We start from the raw sequence: 20,799 nt of genomic DNA, 5'->3' as shown, positions 1-20,799 counted from the left end.
CTTTTGTTTGTTTGGTCTTGTGTAATTTCGTTACTCTGACCCCAACATACCAAATACAGAATGTGTGCTGTGACGACAGCCAGTAACAGGAAAGAAAAATACTCTTTAGCAGCTCTTGCTTGTATGCTGAACAGGAATTTAAATATAACTCGTTTGGCATGTTCTATCAACGTTCTAATCCAGTAAATAAATTGCAGTTACGTTTTATCAAGGCACTGAATGGAAGTGATCATTCAGATTTTTTCCAACTTTATCATATCTTTTTTTTGTCCTATTTTTCTTTTCTTTTTTTTAAATTTTTTATTTCTTATAAACATATTTTTATCCCCAGGGTACTTTATCATATCTTATATAACTGCTTATGCAATTGGAGAGTTTGTCTTATGATTTTAACATTTTAAAAATTATTTGCCCCAAGGGTATAGGTCTGTGAATCATCAGGCTTACATATTTCACAGCACTCACCATATCACATACCCTCCCCAATGTCCAATTTTTTTTTAAGGATTTTATTTATTTATTTGACAGATGGAGATCACAAGTAGGCAGAGAAGCAGGCAGAGAGAGAAGAAAAAGCAGGCTCCCTGCTGAACAGAGAGCCCCATGCAGGGCTCGATCCCAGGACCCTGGGATCATGACCTGAGTCGAAGGCAGAGGCTTTAACCCACTGAGCCACCCAGGCGCCCCATCCAATAACTTTTAATTGTGGTAACTCACAAAATGTATCATCTTAATGTACAGTTCAGTAGTATTATATCCATTGTTGTGTAACAAATCTCCAGGAACTGTTTCATTTTGCAAACCTGAAACTCTATATCCATTAAGTGACCACTCATTTTCAGTTCCTCCCAGCTTTGACAACTACCATTCTTTTTCTGAGTCTGACCACATAAATCATGTAAGTAGAATCATACTTAGAGTAGATACAGTATACTCTCCCCTCCCTTTTTTGTCTGGCTTGCATCACCTTAGCGTAATGCCCTCAAATTTCAACGTTGTAGCATGTGATAGAAATTCCTTCCTTTTGGGGCCCCTGGGTGGCTCAGTTGGTTCAGTGTCTGCCTTTGGCTGGGGGTTTGATCCTGGGGTCCTGAGAGTCCCATATCCGGCTCCCAGCTCTATGGGGGCCCTGCTTCTACCTCTGCCTCTCCCTCTCTGATGAATAAATAAGATCTTAGAAAAAAAATTTTTTTTAAATTCCTTTTTAATTTAATTAATAATAATTTCTTAATTATTATTTTGAATGTTACTTAGGCTAGATAATATTGCATTGTATGGATGTATCATATTTTGTTTATCCATTCATCCACTGATGGACATTTGGGTTGCTTCCACATTTTGGTTATCATGAATAATGCTATGAACATGGTATACAAATCAAAGATCCTTTCAATTCTTTTGAATATCCACCCCTAAGAGGAATTGCTAGATCACATGGTAATTCCATTTTTAATTTTTTGAGGAACCATCTTACTGTTGTTCCTTGCAGATGTACCTTTTTTACAATCCTCCCAATAATGCATGAGGTTTCCAACTTTTCTACATCTTTGCCAACACTATTTTTTTGGTACTAACCATCCTGATGAGTTTGAGTTTGCTTTGAGTTTTAACTGTAGAAATGAATGTGTATAAAATAAGTGGGTGTGGTTGGCTAACATTTAGAATAGTATCTGCTACAGAGAAAATTCTATGTAAAATTTGTTAAATGCACAAATCAGCAACACTTATAAGCTGGAAAGTGTTAATTCTTTAAGTTATATGATTATAGGGTAATGACTTTAAGTTTTTTTTTTCTAAAGATTTTATTTATTTATTTGTCTTTTTTTTTTTTTTTAAGATTTTATTCATTTATCAGAGGGAGAGAGGAGGAGAGAGCAAGCATAGGCAGACAGAATGGCAGGCAGAGGCAGAAGCAGGCTCCCTGCTGAGCAAGGAGCCCAATGTGGGACTCGATCCCAGGACGCTGGGATCATGACCTGAGCCGAAGGCAGCTGCCTAACCAACTGAGCCACCCAGGCGTCCCTAAAGATTTTATTTATATATTTGACAGAGAGAGATCACAAGTAGACAGAGAGGCAGGCAGAGAGAGAGAGAGAGGAAAGCAGGCACCCTGCTGAGCAGAAAGCCCGATGCAGGACTCGATCCCAGGACCCTGGAATCATGACCTGAGCTGAAGGCAGCGGCTTAACCCACTGAGCCACCCAGGTGCCCAACTTTAAATTTTAAATAAAATGCCGCTGAAGTACCAAGAGAAGGCAACTCAAACTTTCAGGGAAGGCTTCCTTGTCCTCCGAGCTTGGCAGATAAATAAAAGTTTAAGCAGGAAATGGCATTCCCTATTAAAGAGAGAACAGCATGCTCAAAGTCATGGGAATGTAAAAAGAAAAAGTCAGTTATCACTGCAGGTGGCAGGCGAGATCAAACCAGTGCTATTAAAAGTGAAGGTGGGATTTTGTCAAAATGTTAATTTTCTTTATAGTAATTTAAAGTGTGGCTTCATTTCCGGCACTAGCTGTTCTGTGTGCTTATGATTCGATACTATTCCATGGCAGATTTTCTTAAAGACCTAATATGACCCCACCATTCATACGAGGAAATGAAACACAAATAGGCTTATTTATAATGACGTACCTCAAATTCCTACTGCTCAGAGGCTGAGCTGGAACTGAAACAGACGCAGGGTTTCTCCACTATCGCCGGCACAGCTTCCTCAGGTCTCTGCACCAGCCTCCTGCCCTTCAGAGATGGAAGACCAGGGAAAAGAACGGGGTAGTGACTTTTGTAAAGATTAAAACCCCCTGCATTAATTAACGTACTGCTGTCTTTTCCAATGCAGTTTCATAAGTACCATCTCCAGATGCTGGTACCATCTTATTTTTCTCAAACAAGAACACTTTTGTTCTGGTTTCAACAGTTTCTCTTGCACTGTTCTCTAATAAAAACAGGTTGCAGCAATAATCCCAAGTCCCGACCAAAAGTGATCACAACTGAAATGGAAACAGATACACTACGAATGCAGGAACACTATATTTATTAGGTCAATAATTCATTTTTAGCAATACAAGTACAGAATATATCACAATGCTGGTTACAAACATACTTAGTATGGTTCAATGGTTACAAATAATGGTGGGCACTACAAGTTTTTGTTAAGGATGATATGAAAGGTCATTCTGACACAATGAAGAATTGTCTTAAAAAATCTATCAATGACCCTAGATATTTCTATAGAAATTACTGTGGCACTATTAGTGGGGATTTTCATGTAAAGAACTGTTAGTAATTTGTTTCATTAAGAGCTCTTGAGCTTATTAAACTAAAATCCCCTGTTGCTTAATAAAGTATAAAAATAGTACTGACTTGGTAATATTTAATAAAATGTAGCATTCATTCACATCATAAAAGTAGAACTAAATTGAAAAGTTTTTAGTTACCATGGCAACATATCTTTCCATAAAAGGAATATACAGAAATGAGTAATGTTACACAAATGGTACCTGCAACAATTATTTAGTGATCCAACACTTAACTTGTGCACCACAAACCAGGTTTTCTAGATATCTATATATAGCATATATTTTTAATCTTAAATTTTACTTTTGAAAAAAAATGTGCACTTCAACAAACTCACTAAGGCCACTCATGCTATAGATACCTAGGATTGCAATTAAAGAATAGTATTACTTAATAAGCACACTCCTTCAGATCACTGACAGGGTAAAACCAGTTTTCTGCCTAACACATTCCTGAGATTTGTGGACAATACAACTACTAGGGTTCAAGCTGGAGAATAATCCAAATGTCCGATTAAAAAAATTTTTTCTTTCCTATCAAGAACTGAGGTCCTCCAAAGCCAAGAGGTGAAATATATACATTAATTTTTAAAGCAAAAATAAAACTCTTAAAAAAGTTCATACTTATATAAATAAGTATTTTTCCAGTAGTAACTTTTTCATCCAGAAAGGGAACAGTTTGCAAGCAGCAAGGCTATGAATTCTAGGGAAAAGATAAAGACCAAGTGGCAGTTAAGAATACCTGCTACCTAAGCAAACCATCGTTCTCAATTTGTAAAGTATGGCCAAAAGCTTCAGTTGTGTTTTAGATGTTGACTGTTCAGCGCTCTGTTTGCATGTAAGGAGCCACCAAATGGCACTCTTGTTTACTTATAAGGTAACATCCTCTGTACTTAATTTTCACAACATTACGAACTCTTCCCAAGCAGGCTAGGAACAAAGGCCTTTGTCAAATCTTTTATTTTCACAAATAAGTGCATAACTGCACACAGATTACTACAGACCAACAGTGAGTTTGTTTTTAACCAAGGAGATAGAGCTTCGATGACAAGAAGGGTCCTAAAGCTTTGGGAAAGTCAGCTTTGGGGACCCATAAAAACTATGGTCTGAAGAGCCCCATCAGTTCTATTACACTGGATGCAGGAGGGACTGACCATCTGTGTGGCACAGGAGGATCACAGAGCCCCCTGATGCACCCAATCTGAGTAGCACCAACTTTAGGAAAAAGACTGGGTAAAAGAGAAGAAATCAAAGTCAGGAAGGATGAGACCAAAGGCCCCTTATTTAACATGACTTTGCTGAACTTCCAGAAAAATCTTAAAGTTGGTCTAGGCACCCTTACACACAACCCCACCATATGTGAAAAATCTGTGCAACCTATTGGTTATTGTGAGGTACATTTCATTCTTTTCTTTGTATTCTTTTTAACCCCATAAAGCAAGGTAACATTCACCTCTCTATCCTACCTTAAACATCCCCAGGAAAAGGATAAATCCCACATTTAGAATCATTAGGGTATTATTCTTCATTACAACCCGAATTAATAGCATACTATTTGTTATATCACTAACAAGCTGTCAATCTCTTTTTTCAGCCTACAGTTTTTGGATTAAATCAAAGTGTACAGATTTATAGAAAACTACATGAAAGCAGTGGTAATAAGGGGAAACTAGCGATGTTTTTTTAGAAAAACTGGCTGCCACATAACATTATCACCCTGTGATCTTAGGCTTCTAACTATCATATTGCTTGATCACTGTGAGCTAAGTAGAGCTCAAACTGAATTAAGAGAGGATGAGGCCTTAAGTTATTTGCTTTATTTTATCCTAGGAAATGTTACGTGTGCACAAAACCAAAAGATACACATTGATTAAAAAAAAAAAAAACTTCATATGGAAACGTTAAGTTTCAAAATATTTATTGAAAAACAATTTACCATGACATTCCTATACCACAAACATACCACAGGACTCTAAATAACCAACAAAAGTATACAAAGCCTATCCTGGAAATATCTTTGGAGGTATTAAATATATAGGCCTGTGAGGACAGTGCTGAGTAACTTGATAAATGTTAGTCCTTGGTCACACAGACTATTTGGTAATTAATAAAGAGGTGCCTCTTGGCATCAGACTGCAATTAACTGCGAGGGGAGGTGCAGGTGTGCCAATGTACTCTTTAAAATGAAAAAGGAAATAATTCAATTTGAGGAATAAACCCAGGTTTTGAAATCATAGTTACAGTCTTAGTGTCTGGGCTTGCTTCATCTCTTTATGTACCTCCCCCAGTCAATCCCCTCCTGGGGACTTAAAAACACTGGCTTGTAACTAACAAGACTGCAATTAACAGTTTTAAACAAGATTAGGTTTGGGAAGCCCAAAAAGTGTTTAAAATCAAATTTACCCGCAATCTCCAATTAATTTTCCTGTACTCAATGTGGCAGTTTACATTTCTTCCCCCCTCCAACCCTAACATGCATGTTAAAAGAAAACCAAAATACAACACATCCACTCACCCACAGACTACTCCAAGCATTAGCCAAGAGCAACATTTCTGACAGCCAAGTCATGAACCCCTGAAAATAGGGGGGAAAACCCTGATTCTTAACTATAGAGGCACCACATAGGCCACTATAGTAAGAACTGAGGTAACAGCAAAAGACTTTGTTTCTTAATTGCTACATGTCACAACTTTCCAAATTTGAGTATTAATTACCTCAACATTAAATAACCTGACTGGCATAAGATTAAAAAAAATATCAAAACCCAATGAACAGGAAGACAAGTTAGTGAAACATATAATTAGGGGATCTCTGCATTTGACTCTTGAATTTCAAAGAAAATGACATAGTTGGACTATTATTTACCATAAAAATGAAGGATTTCTAAGAATTGCTTCTTTTGAGCATTCATTTTTCCATTAATCCCCACAAGCCATATAGTAACATGAAATTCCCACCCATGAGCTATTTCATGACTCTTAGCCAATATACTTGTTAATTGCATTGATTATTAGGAAAACATTTAAAATGAAGGGGATGGTTGCAGCAGATATTTATAGACTTGCTTATGGTACTGCCATCTGTGCACACTGACTAAAGATATGCCACTGTAATCGCCAAATTTCCCTGGTTTGGTGTCTAATTACATGAATATAATTTTTGCATTATCACTTTTCATTATACCTCTAAATGAAACACTCTACTGATAAAATTATATGCAGGGGCTAAAATAATCACCTAAAGCCTCTGGTCCAAATAACCCCTTTCTACATAGGCTGGTCCTTTTTAGGTCCTCCTGGTCCTGTTAGCAAACGCTATCAGAGCATCTTGCATTGTTGTACCAAAAAACCCTGAAACAACCAAAGGGTTAATAAAACTGCTGGTCTGTCAGCTTTTCTATTACTTACAGATCAACACTGGTCCAGTTCAGATGAATCTGACAGTCTTTCCCTTGTAACAGAGCTCTGGAGTGGTTGCATCCCCTTCTCTGGGTAAGGTAGCCAAACCTAAGTCAGGATGTCCCTCTTCTACTAGCACTGTGTTAACTTTTCTATACTGCATATAAAGATTTTCCCCATAAAATATCTTTACAATACAGTATTGAATACCTCCACAAGGAAGAATATGTTAAAAAGTTGTTAAAATCATCCTTACATAATAAGAATGCAACTCTTTTAAACTCTTAAATAGTTTTATTTGGGGGTTCTTTCAGGCTTTCTGCAAAATGAATTATTTTTTAAAATTAAAAAAAAAAAAAAAAAGATTTCCTGTTGTTTGTTCTACTAGGTTGAAAATATGGGCCAGACTACTTATACATGCGGTACATGCTGAATATAACTGAATATATGCTTATTCCTACAGACACTCTGCAAGATAGGGATCACCCAAATAGGGTCAATGGACTGGACCAGTGTTTCAATGCAAATTCCAGCCCCAAAAAACAACATGGTTTTGATTTCACAGTATGAATTCCCTGCAATCTGGGAAAAGGTAAATTAGTTAACTGAGGTCCTCCCTCAGCAGCTCGGTCCCTCAACATTCTGAGAAATCAAGAAGGACTGCACCACTTCTTCAGTGGACTGGGGGCTGGTGTTGACATCTTCAAGAGCATCGGTCACTGAATACTGACGATCTCGCAACCGGTTCCAGTTAGAAAGAACATTGTGATATTCAAACACTTTCTCATAATTTCCAATGGAGTTGTAAAGTTTAATGAGACCTCGGTAATCATATTCTAGTCCACTGTAGCCTTCACCAAACAGTTTCTTCCCTGAAAGTAAAACACGCATACACACACGCACAAAAGAAAGAAAGAAAGAAAGCTCAAGTAATGAAACAATAAGAGGTTCTTAAAAGACAACACAAGTTCAATTCTTTAAATAAGGTGGTTTCATCTTATTCCCTAGGCTGGGGAACTAATGAGATCGGGTACCCAGAGACAAGATTAATATTAGAATTAAGAACTTCTGTTCTATGAAAGGTACCATTTAGAAACAAGCAGCAGAGTTATTTATTTGCAAAATATATAACCAACAAAGGGCTTGCTGCATCCATAGTATATAAAGACCTTCTGTAAATCAATAAGGAGTGACAAACAATTCAATATAAAAATAGGGAAGAATTTTTTTTTTCTTAAGTAAACTCTAAAACCTTAACACAGGGCTCAAAGCCATTTCCTTGAGATCAAGAGTCACATGCTCTCCCAACTGAGCCAGCCACGTGTTCCCAAAACAGGGAAAAATTTTAACAGGCACATTAGATGATAATTACAGTATCTTATTTTGTAACAGGCCCCAAATGGAAACAATCCAAATGCTCTGAATACCCATTAACCATAGAATGGATAAATAATGATATATAATCCAATAAAATATTATATAGCCCTGGAAATTAATAAGCGATAGTGTTACAGAACAACACAGATGTATTTCACAATTCATGTTCACCAAAACGTAAAAATATACATCGCATGATTCCACTGATATTACTTTCAAAAACTGGTAAACCTGATCTATGTTACAGCCAGAAGAAGGGAGATGAAGGGAGTACTAATTACGCAACTAGTTTAGAATAACTGCTTTTGCCTAGACCTGACACTCTGCCTCAACTGTCATACTTCTTATCACTGGCTTCAAGATCAGTAAATCACCTTAAGCAAAATGTTTGAGATGATTTTTGGGTGGCTTCTGGTATCCTTAGCAGCTCTAAGCTCATTTAAATCTTCATAATTATACTTCCCTTACATAACATACAAGATATGTTACATGTTATTTCTAATCAACTGAGTAAGAAATTTAAAAGAAACATACCAATTGCTATAGATCGCAAATAAAGTTTCTCAGCATTTTCATACTGATTCATGTCATAATTGTATAGAGAAGCCAGATGTCCCACTGAAAGGGCTACTTCATAATCTTCTTGACCAAGAAGTTGTTCTTTTATCTGAATTGCTTTGATATGCATTTCTTCAGCTTCCTGAAAAATAATTGAGCTGTTTTAGCCATTAGACTATACTCTCATAGTAACAATTCTTTCCGAGTAAGACTCTTTTAAGTGCTAAGGAGATCAGAGGACATAATATGTTAATCCAAAAGTTGCTTATGGGAAGCATTACTGGTCTGAGCAGCTACACACATAAGCTGATGACAGTAAGTGTCCTGTGCCAAAAATGACGAGAAAATCTGTCCTGGTAATGAAAAATTGTTAGAAGAAATTAACATAAAAACTTTCCAAAATGAAAATTATTTCTTAACATGCTCCAAAATTTAACTGAATCTTGTTAAGAAACTCCATACTAGGGACGCCTGGGTGGCTCAGTTGGTTAAGCGGCTGCCTTCGGCTCAGGTCATGATCCCAACCTCCTGGGATCGAGTCCCATGTCAGGCTCCTTGCTCAGCAGGGAGCCTGCTTCTCCCTCTGCCTCTGCCTACCTCTCTGTCTGCCTGTGCTCACTCTCTCTGACAAATAAATAAATAAAATCTTAAAAAAAAAAAAGAAACTCCATACTATAGTGCATTCAGTTACATAGATACACACTTTATTTTGGAATTCTGACAATTTTTATTCCAACAAATAAAACAAGTTAAGTGAGGGATATGTAATGGATTTTCAGGTAAAAAATAGTATCTTAGGCAGTGACTCTCATCCTGTCCTTATTGTGATCCTAAAATGAACAATATTAAAAACTTAAAATCCAAAATTTTTAGAGAGAATTCAGTAAATTTTTATCACAATTAATAATACTTGCAGTATCTGACATTTCTTGCATACCTACCATGTGCCAGACATTATGCTAAGGGCCATACTTTTTTTTCTTTTTAAAGATTTTATTTCTTTATTTGAGAAAGAGAGAGGGAGAAAGAGAGAGAACATGAGCTGGGGGAGAAGCAGAGGGAGAAGCAGATTCCCCATTGAGCAAGGAGTCTGATGATCCCAGGATGATCCCAGGACCCCCAGGATTATGATCTGAGCCAAAGGCAGACACCTAACCTACGGTGCCAACCAGAAGGTAAGGGCTACAACTTAACATAGCTAACACTATGTTGTTGTTGTTTAAAGATTTTATTTATTTTCAGAGATAGCGAGTGAAGACAGAGAGACTGTGCATGTGTGCACAGAAGCTGGTGGAGGGACAGAGGGAGATAATCTTCAAGCAGACACCCCGTTGATTGGGGAGCCCAATCGAGGCTCATTTCTCACAACCCATAAGATCATGACCTGAGCTGAAACCAAGAGCTGGATACCCAATTGACTGAGCCATCCAGGGGTCCCTGTTTTTTTTTTCCGAAGTTTTTATTTACTTAAGTAATCTCTACACCCAACGTGGGGCTTGAACTCACAACCTTGAGATCAAGAGTTACATTCTCTTTTGACTGAGCCAGACCGGTGCCCTGCTAATAGCTATGTCTTAAGTCTAACTATAATAACCAAATTAACCTTCATGGTTTGATATTATGACTTATTTTTCCATGGCTTAGATTTTGAATTTTATTTATATTTTAACACTGCTGTTTTATGCTATTTTTTCAATTCTTTTGTGGAATAAGGAAGAAGTATAGTAAGTGTACATTTATTAGTGAAGATTACTGAAGATATATTATTTAAGATTATAATTTATTACCTAAAATTATTTACTGAAAGAAAAAGATAGTAAAACATGCTTCTACCTTAAATTTTCTCATTGACTGGTAAAGTCTTCCAAGGTTTCCATAGTGTTTTGCAGTCTGTACATTAAATTCCCCAAAAGCTTTCTTAGCTAGTTGGAGTGAAGACAGGTGCAAATCATGAGCTTCTTGAAGCAGCCTCTGTTCAGTTTCTTTATTATGACAGTCAATTGCAATCTCCTCTAAAATAAGAGCTGATTAAGAAAGCAATAAAATTAGCACACTTCCAAACCATCTATCAAAGCTAATCAGAGCATATAATTTAAAATTAAATTCTATAAATGTTTGTGTTTATGGTTTAGAAATGGTAAAGATGAGTTCCACGTTAATGAAAAAATGAACTTTTGGGGGCCATTCCAGTTTGCACAATATAATAAACTTAAAAACAATGGTATATATCAAGTATTTTGCAGAATTTCTGCTTTACTAGACTATTATATTTTGCTGATGTTAATTTCTTATTTGAAGCAATGTAAGACAAGGCAAAGGCAAAATTTTAAAGTTATGAAACTGTGTCAAGGAGTCCCCAAGCACTGTTGAACATTTTGAAACCACACTCCTAAAATATAACCTCTAACCAAACACAACTGAAAGAACAAGTTTCCCCCTACTCACTTGACTAACCAAATCAGGAAAGAAGACAGTGCAATTTCAAAGTCACATACAAGACTTTCAAATTCCATTTAAAGTCTTAAAAAAAAAAATACATATTTTTTATGATTTAATTTTATTTCGAGGTAAACTGTCCATATGTGCAAAAGTAAAAGAGGTTTAGTCCACTATAGCATTTTTAAAGAACAAAAAGATATATATCCACAGGTACTACAATGAAAAAATATTCACAAGGTATTAAGTGAAAAAAGCAGAATATAAAATTAAAGAAATTTATTCATTTCATTATTTGGAGGTAAAAACGTCTAAAAAATATTCACCAAAATGCTGAATCTGGATTGGTGGGATTACAGGTGACTTAATTTATTGTTTTCTCTTTTCTAACTTTTAGTTTTTATAACAATTATGTATTACTTGTGTTTAAGTTAAAAACACAAACCTAAAGGGAGAAAAAAAGAACTAGTTCCAGAATTAAGGTAAAATTTCTCCAGCATGCACAGAATTACCACACAGGTGACCCAATCATGTTGGCAAAAAAAATGCTTTTTAAATGAAAGGGCTTTGGTAGTGATTAGAAGAAAGGTTAAAATAAGGAAAGAAGAAAGTGGTATTTGCTAGGAGCCTTGCAACATTAAGGGTAACCTGATACAAAGCTGAGCTTCAAAATTCTACACTATAAGGCTGAAGGTATGTGAAAAACCCATGCTACTGTGCAATAATCATGTTTTTCTTTCTTTTACCCTCCCCTCAAAAGAAATGAACGAATGAAGGCATGACAGAGAGGAAAAGGGAGTGGCGAGGGGAGGGAGGGAGGAAGGAAGGAAAAAAGCAACAAAACATATTCTGGTTTATTAACAATGCTGTATGAGAGAAGCAAACCTTTTATTATGAACCACTGGAAATTCCTAGGTAGAGCTATAGGCAGATACTTTAAATCAGTGGCTTGGTTATCTTAGTAATACGCAGATATAGTCTAATCCTACGCTACCATCCAAAGAAATAAACAAATAACCTGATTTTAAACTATGTATCTTTAAAATATATGACACCAGACATCTATTACAACTGACAGCAAAAGAAATCTAAAATATATATATATATATATATATATATATACACACACACACACACACACACACACTTATACTGGAGACTAATTGCAAAGGGTACCTTTCACCCTCTTTGAAGAAGCCAAAAGAAGATGATCTTCAGGTAGGATGTGGGTAATGATACCAATAGCTCTTTCAGCATGAAATCTGTAATACAGACAAATATATATTCTGGTATTTCTTTTTAGGTACAAATAATTATAGCATTTAAAAAAAAAAAATCACAACTGGGGTGCCTGGGTGGCTCAGTGGGTTAAGCCGCTGCCTTCGGCTCAGGTCATGATCTCAGGGTCCTGGGATCAAGTCCCGCATCGGGCCCTCTGCTCAGCAAGGGGCCTGCTTCCCTTCCTCTCTCTCTGCCTGCCTCTCTGCCTACTTGTGATCTCTGGAAATGAATAAATAAAATCTTTAAAAAAAAACCCACAACTTATAATACTGATGGAATTTCTAAAACTTTCTGTGGTAAAGGTACTGGTTTTTGTTTCTTAAATTTCTAATCTGTTGTGGACTGAACTTTTAAAATATCCACTGGATTGGGGCACCTGGGTGGCTCAGTGGGTTAAAGCCTCTGCCTTCGGCTCAGGTCATGATCCCAAATTCCTGGGATTGAGCCCCACATCAGGCTCTCTGCTCAGCAGGGAGCCTGCTTCCCCTGTCTCTCTCTGCCTGCCTCTCTGCCTACTTGTGATTTCTGTCAAATAAATAAATAAAATCTTTAAAATATATATATATATATATATATATATATATATCTCTCCCCACTGGATTTCCATCTCCCACAGAATGAAATGTGAAGTTGTTACCATAGCCTACAAGGCTCACCATATTCTTTCCCTGGGCTACCTGTCTGACCTCATCTACTATTCTCAGAAACAGCCCTCTCCTTCTCCTCCAGCCACACAGGCTTTTGCAGCTTTCTGAACATGCAAAGCATACTCTCACCTAGGACTCTTGCACCTGGTTTACTGTCCCCTCTGGAATACTATCCCCCTGACTATCTACCCACATGGCTCACTCTTCAATGAATACCCTTCTCAGACCAGCTTGTACAAAAGTACCTAAAAGGGCGCCTGGGTGGCTCAGTTGGTTAAGCGACTGCTTTTGGCTCAGATCATGATCCTGGAGTCCCAGGATCAAGTCCTGCATCAGGCTTCCTGCTCAGTGGGGAGTCTGCTTCTCCCTCTCACACTCCCCCTACTTATGTGCTCCCATTCAAATAAAATCTTAAAAGAAAAAAAAACTAAAAAAATTTATCATAGCTCTTTAATTTACTTTATTCTTCACACAGAATAATTTATCTTAAAAAATAAAATGCAAAATTCAATAGTTTTTAGTATATTCAGAGCTGTGCGCCCATGACCACGACCAATTTCAGAGTATTTTCATGACCCTAAAAAGAAATACTGGCCCATTAGCAGTCTCTCTCCATTTTTCTCCAACCCTATATCAGCCCATGGCAACCACAAACTTATTTTCTGTCTCATAGATTTGCCTATTCTGGACATATCATATAAATGGAATCATACAATATGTGGTCCTTTGTGACTAGCTTCTTTTAATTAGCAGAATGTTTTCAAGATTCATCCAGATTGTAGCAGGTATCAGTTGTTTTATTTTTAAATCTGCTCTTTTACCCCTTTTATTTTCCCCTCCAAAATATTACTGATTTCTTCTCTTATATCAGGTAAGTAATTTCTTTCTGTAAAGGGCAAGATAGCAAGTATTTTAGGTTGTGTACGCCACACATTCTGTTCCACTACTCAACTTTCCTAATGTAGCAGGAAAGCAGCCACAGACAATACATGAGTGAATGAGTATTGCCATGTTCCAATAAAATTTTATTTTCCCTGCAGGCCATAGTTTACTAACCCATTTTATATATTTAATCATTTAAAGATAATTTATAGTATCAAGAAGTTCTGTTAGCCAGTATTCTTTGGGTTCTAATCCTATTTGTTATATCTGCTGATTCTCACTCATAGAGGAAATGTTTCATGGTGAGTTCATCTTAGGTAGAGCTAGATCTATGGAAATTCTGTTTGGTTTGGACTGAGAAGTTCCAAGAGTTTTACACTTTCTCCCAAAAGGTATCTCAGGAGAACTAGCAGTCCCAAACTGCTTTTTAATGTTTTCCTCAGTTTGGGGGTTCCTGAATATATGATGCAGTTATAAATTCCACTGTGAGATTCTGTTTTTGTTTAACTGAGAGCCCAACCTGAGATTATTAGTTTCTTTGTCCTTTCTTGTCAGTGGGAACATTTTTTTCCCTCCTAGTCTCCCCTTACCCTGATGGTGCAGGCTTGATCTTGGCTTCAGGTTGAGGATTTCAGTTCTAACTCAGTTTCCTATGGACTAAATGCCTTAACTCATAAACTCGGGATTATTGTCCAACCAAAGTTTACAGAAACTTCTAAGCTTTCCCATCATCCCAAGGTGGTTATACCATAGTTCAGGCTACCCTACTGGATTTTAGTCCATAAGTGGCCCTTGGGGATTTTATTTATCTCCTGCAAGCTCAGTTATGCATTTCTGAAGACAGCGGCTATATTTTATTCAGTATTTCTGCATGTTTTGAGCAAAATGTTTTTAGGTTATGTCTGTCATTTAGCCAGAGACTACTGTATTACTCAAAGAAAAATTACTGAAGTATTCAGAAGATAAGCCATATTCCTTATGAAGATACATAACTCTCAATATTAAACCATGTAACTTCTAAATAAATGGCTTATAAATTGGTATGACTTAAATGAGCTCAAGAACATTTCAGGCATTTTGTTAAAGCTCCAGAAGATAAATTTAATCCATAAATATATTAAATATTATTGCATTAGGAAAAAAACAACAGCAACAGCATTTAATCGCTCACTGAAAAGGAACATGGAACTTACAGTGCATTGTCAAATTTCCCAGAGCTATACTGATGAACATAAGAAGAATAAGCCAAGTCTTCATGGGCTGTTGCTACATGGATATTTTTGCCACCAAACACTGACTGCCGAATGTCAAGGGCTGCCTGAAAGTATAATGAAAATAATTATTACTATAAATCCTTAGAAAGCACTGCCCAGTAATATTAAGCATCCTAATAACTTAAATATATGTTCTACATATCAATACCATCAGTTCTGAAGCAAAAATCCTGCTGTACTTAAATCATAAGAGAACATAAAAGTCACCAAAAGGCCTGATTTTCTGAAGACTGAATCTAACTTAAAAGATAATGGTTTCGGGCGCCTGGGTGGCTCAGTGGGTTAAGCCGCTGCCTTCGGCTCAGGTCATGATCTCAGGGTCCTGGGATCGAGTCCCGCATCGGGCTCTCTGCTCAGCAGAGAGTCTGCTTCCTCCTCTCTCTCTCTGCCTGCCTCTCTGCCTACTTGTGATCTCTGTCAAATAAATAAAATAAAATCTTTAAAAAAAAAAAAAAAAAAAAAGATAATGGTTTCACAATAAAAATTATTCATATGTCTGGGAATTACAGCAGTATTTTTCTCTCTATGTCCCTCTTCATAAGTGAAACATAAAATCAAGGATACTTTGTCCGGAGTGATGGTGTAACACATTTACCTAAGAATGACTAATACAAGGCCTAAAGTAATTGTTATCAACCCTCCTTACTATTACAAAGACAGCTATAATGACTCAGGCTAAATCAACAATGAAGACAAATCTTCATTTGGGCAAATGAAAAATGGAAAAGTACTCTTGTATATGACCCCACAAGCCAAAAATTGTTTTCCTCGATGGTTCTCCATAATTCCTAAAACATTTACCTCTAATGCTTCTACATATTATTTAGTAAAAGAACGATGTTCCATATATGAGGAGGGACTCAGAAAGAGTTACTTTTAGAGAGTGGGTTATACGCCACAAACAAAATCATGTCAGCAAGTCAATTCAGGTTGAAAGAAAAAAAGCATTAACTGTTAACATACCTGATAAATTGCAACAGATTGACAGATATTATCTACATTGAGTAAGTAGAACCCATAATCTAGCAGTGTATCAGAATATTTTGGGTGTTTGGATCCAAAATGATCCCTATAAGAAGACATAAAACTATTAGGATATATAAAGTAGAGAGAGACAATCTGAAATGGTATTTTTAGTAACAATCACCTACCGTGCCAAATACACTGCATGTTTAATTAACTGTTCTGCTTTCTTAAATTCACGTTTTACAACACAAGCCTAAGGATAAAGTGAAAATGATTAAATAACTCTCAAACAGTTAATTAGTGTACTAAAATAGTAGATTAGACAGTCAGACTACGATGGTCCCCCCAAAATAAATAAATAAATAAAATAAAGCATCCTCCAACATAAATAGAAGGGTTCTATTTGTAATTTCTTCCCTTCCAAGTACTCGAAAATTCTATTATAAACAGACCTGTACATATCCTGGGAAATAATAGTTTAAGATTTTGACATTCATGCCCAATACAAACCTGTTATAACAAAGTTACTTTACAAAGATGGTGTACTCCCATCCTTCCAGATTATATAGTAAATAAGTGGGGGAAGGGCTCAACACAGAATTTTCTAAGCTACTTATTTATATCCTAGCTCTAGAGTGGCTTAAATATCTTGTAATTTTCATCTTTCAGTTTTAAAATGCACAGAATTTCAAGTTTTTCTCATCTTAAAATATTCTGATTCATGAAAATGGCCAGTTTTCAAACCCTAAATATTATCTGCATATAGAAATATAAATCTTGCACATAATTAAACTGTCTTTACATTAACTGCATTTTTAATGTTTTAAATGAATTAAAATATATTAATATCTCTCTTCTGGCTCTGATAATAATCTGAATACTTATACTATATACTTCTCTAAAATAATTTACCTAGTAAGTTTCACAGAAATCTTAGACTCTTCTAAATCTGAATTTTAGAATCTTTCTTCTAAGTGAAATTTCCATAATTAAAACCAATCAAAATGAAATATTCAAAATAAAAAAAACTCTAGGTAGAAAGAATACATCTGAAAAGCACATCAATGCTTTTTTAAAACCTTAGTACACCAAACCTGCAATTTAAAAATAAATGGCTTCAAAGAGTGAATGCACTTATCTATAGAGTAAGAAAAAACTAAAGAGAAAATCAAGTAAGTGCCACTCAGCAGCTCAAGTAAAGGGAGCTGTGACACTGTAAGGCTGCACACTATCACTCCCAGACTTAATACTAGGCCACTCTTTAGGAGAAAAATGATGGAAGTCCATACAATTGTGGCATGAAGAATTCACGCTGCTGGAAAGGTTAAGAAAAACAAAAGCAAACCCAAGCTAGAGTAGCACCAAAATACTGCCTCAATCTATAGTTCAGTGAGCTGAATTATCAAAATGATTTTTTTCATGGGTTTTCTAGGTATAGGAAAATTAGCTCAATTCTATATGCATATTTCTAAATCTGGTTTCTAAAACTAAGCACAGAAACTCAGGAAGTATGCAATATCTAACTTGTTAAATAACAGGTTAATTAAAACAGATTTAAAGCTGGATAAATCCTTTAATTTGTTAATAAATTTTAACATTATATTCACCTTAGAAGCTTGTCTTAAAACATCCACCACAACTTTGACTGGTAAGCCCACTGTGATTTCTTTCATTGCCTCAATGCACCATTTGTAAGCCTAAAAAAATATTTACACAAGAGCAAAAACTGATCAGTCAAATTGACAATAATGAAATGACTGTGTATCTTTCTACCCAACTTTCAAGTACTTGAATAAGAATACATACAAAGTATTTCCACTTACAATTTTCTGAGAGTAAGTTTTCTTGAAAGTTTCAAGTTTGTTACACTTTTCCTTGAGTAAGTGACACATAGGAAGTCAGGGGCATGTTCTCTCTTGCCCACAAGCCTTTGCATATACTGGTCCCTCTGCCTTACAAACACTCCTCTTTCCTGAACTAAACCCACATAACTTATTTTCCAGGTTTCAGCCCTGTATTAGGCTTACTGTACTTTCTTCCCCTACTGTCATCTTATTATTTTGTATCTTAACTGCCTGTTTAGTTGAGTGCTTAGTTTGTGAGAGTTATTGTTCTAAGTACTTTATATGCATGAACACATTTAACTGATACACCAGTCCTATCAGATGCATACTATTATGGAAAACTGAGGTACAGAGAGGTTAAGTACCAGGCAATGTGCTAGCACTAGGTATCTACTGGGCAGCGATAAAATATGTCCTTCCTCTCCTCTCCTAGGGGGGGGGGGGGGGGGGGGGGGGGGGGGCAAAGCAAATTACATTGGATAGTAAGAACTGTTTCAAAGAAACAAAACATTATAGGGGTCCCTGGGAGGCTCAGTTGGTTAAGTGTCTGCCTTTAGCTCAGCTCACGATCCCAGGGTCCTGGGATTGAGTCCCTCGCGTCAGGCTCCCTGCTCAGCCTGCTTCTCCTTCTCCCTCTTCCGTTCTCCCTACTTGTGCTCTCTCGCTCTGTCAAATAAATAAATCTTAATAAAATAACACAAAAGGGGGTGCCTCAGTGGCTTAGTTGTTAAGTATCTGCGTTCGGCGCAGGTCATGAACCCAGGGGTCCTGGGATTGAGCCCCATAGTGGGCTCCCTGCTCTGTGGGAAGCCTGCTCCTCCTCCTCTCACTCCCTGTGCTTGTGTTTCCTCTCTCTCTGTCAAATAAATAAAAATCTTAAAAAAAAAAAAAAAAGAATCATAAGGAATGGGGGAGGGAGAGGAAAAATTGGAAAACAGTAAAAAAATAAACATTTGTTACCCTCTGCAAGCTTCCTTCTCTTCATTCCACCTAAAAGATTCCAAAGTAATTTTGATGTAGAAATGAAATGTATATGATTTAGGCCCCAAAACCTGTTGTTTTAAGACGTTAAATAAGCACTGGGGCATCTGGGTGGCTCAGTTGGTTAAGCAACTGCCTTTGGCTCAGGTCATGATCCTGGAGTCCTGCATCATTCAGCATCAGGCTCCCTGCTCAGTGGGGAGCCTGCTTCTCCCTCTGACCCTCCCTCCTCTTGTGCTCTCTCCCTCTCATTCTCGCTCTCTCAAATAAATAAAATCTTTAAAAAAAATGTTAAATAAGCAGATTTTGTTTCAGAGTAGTAAGTTAAAATCTTCAAAACTGTACACTGTAATACCTTTTTTTTTTTAAAAGATATTTATTTATTTATTTGATAGAGATCACAAGTAGGCAGAGAGGCAGGCAGAGAGAGAGGAAGGTAAGCAGGCTCCCTGCTGAACAGAGAACCCGATGCGGGGCTTGATCTCAGGACCCTGGGATCACGACCTGAGCTGAAGGCAGAGGCTTTAACCCACTGAGCCACCCAGGCGCCCCTGTAATACTTCTTTTTTTTTTAAGATTTTATTTATTTATTTGACAGAGAGAGATCACAAGTAGGCAGAGAGGCAGGCAGAGAGAGAGGGGGAAGCAGGCTCCCTGCTGAGCAGAGAGCCTGATGCGGGGCTTGATCCCAGGACCTTGGGATGATGACCTGAGCTGAAGGCAGAGGCTTTAACCCACTGAGCCCCTACTGTAATAGTTCTTTAAAATATTTACTTCCTTGGGGAAGGATATACTTCCCCTTCCACATTAAAGATCATAGAGGCCATGTGATTTCCTCTGGTCAATTAAAAACTTAATTAAAATATGAAAGTGAAATGAGCAATTTCTATTGGGAAAAAGCTTCAAGAGCAAGTAGTACTTCCTCAAGATGCTTTTGCCTCTGCTCTAAGGCTGCTAATGTTTTAGACAGAGGGTGCTCCATCATACAGGATTTTGATAATCAAATGTGAGCAGAACATTAAGCAGAACCATAGGCATCCCAAGACAAGATGCAGAACAAGAAATAAACTTATCTCTCCACGTCACTGCTAGTTTGTCAGCAAAGCCTAGCCAATAGTATCAAAATACAGTGATAATTCATCAAACTGTATCCTCAATATTTGTGTACTTTTCTGTAGCTATCAATGACAAACTTGTCTCTATATATTTTTAAAGATTTTATTTATTTGTCAGAGACAGAGAGCGAGCACAAGCAGAGGGGGCGTCAGGCAGAGGGAGAAGCAGGCTCCCCACTGAGCAAGAAGCCTGATGCGGGACTCAGTCCTAGGATCCTGAGATCATGACCTGAATCCGAAGGCACACACTTAACTGACTGAGTGACCCACGTGGCCCGAAAACTTACCTATATTTAAAATAAACTATTTGGGGTGTGTGGCTGGCTCAGTCAGTAGAGAATGTGACTACTGATCTTGGGGTCATGAGTTCAAGCCCCACACTGGCCATAGAGCTTCTTTGTTTTTTATTTTTTTAAGGATTTTATTTATTTATTTGTCAGAGAGCAAGCGAGAGCGAGCACAGGTAGACAGAATGGCAGGCAGAGTCAGAGGGAGAAGCAGGCTCCCTGCGGAGCAAGGAGCCCGATGTGGGACTCGATCCCAGGACGCTGGGATCATGACCTGAGCTGAAGGCAGCTGCTTAACCAACTGAGCCACCCAGGCGTCCCTGGCCATAGAGCTTCTTAAAAAAAAAAAAAAAAAAAAGTGAGTTCCTATACATAGATATATAAAAATGGTGGGAAACAAGATGGGATCGGGAGGGAGACAAACCATTAAGAGACTCTTAATCTCACAAAATAAACTGA

The 20,799-nt window shown here is 37.1% G+C and overlaps 1 protein-coding gene across 1 annotated transcript in view; it reads right to left on the bottom strand.

Annotated features, from left to right (window-relative positions):
* Nucleotides 1-3,014: 3,014 nt before the first annotated feature.
* The window catches only part of APPBP2 (amyloid beta precursor protein binding protein 2), a 59,775-nt gene continuing 41,990 nt past the window's right edge, over nt 3,015-20,799 (bottom strand). Inside the window, exons 6-13 of the mRNA XM_004747238.3 lie at nt 17,721-17,810; nt 16,299-16,366; nt 16,111-16,216; nt 15,067-15,191; nt 12,240-12,325; nt 10,461-10,651; nt 8,604-8,769; nt 3,015-7,564 (exon numbers count right to left, since the gene is read on the bottom strand). Of these exons, the coding sequence (XP_004747295.1) occupies nt 7,311-7,564; nt 8,604-8,769; nt 10,461-10,651; nt 12,240-12,325; nt 15,067-15,191; nt 16,111-16,216; nt 16,299-16,366; nt 17,721-17,810 (1,086 nt within the window). The 3' untranslated portion in view covers nt 3,015-7,310. The remainder of the gene's footprint in view (nt 7,565-8,603; nt 8,770-10,460; nt 10,652-12,239; nt 12,326-15,066; nt 15,192-16,110; nt 16,217-16,298; nt 16,367-17,720; nt 17,811-20,799) is intronic.

Source organism: Mustela putorius, unplaced genomic scaffold (assembly GCF_011764305.1).
Source record: "Mustela putorius furo isolate JIRA1106 unplaced genomic scaffold, ASM1176430v1.1 tig00003962_pilon_pilon_pilon, whole genome shotgun sequence".
NCBI classification, from domain to species: domain Eukaryota; kingdom Metazoa; phylum Chordata; class Mammalia; order Carnivora; family Mustelidae; genus Mustela; species Mustela putorius.
This window is presented reverse-complemented; position numbering and strand designations above follow the sequence as displayed.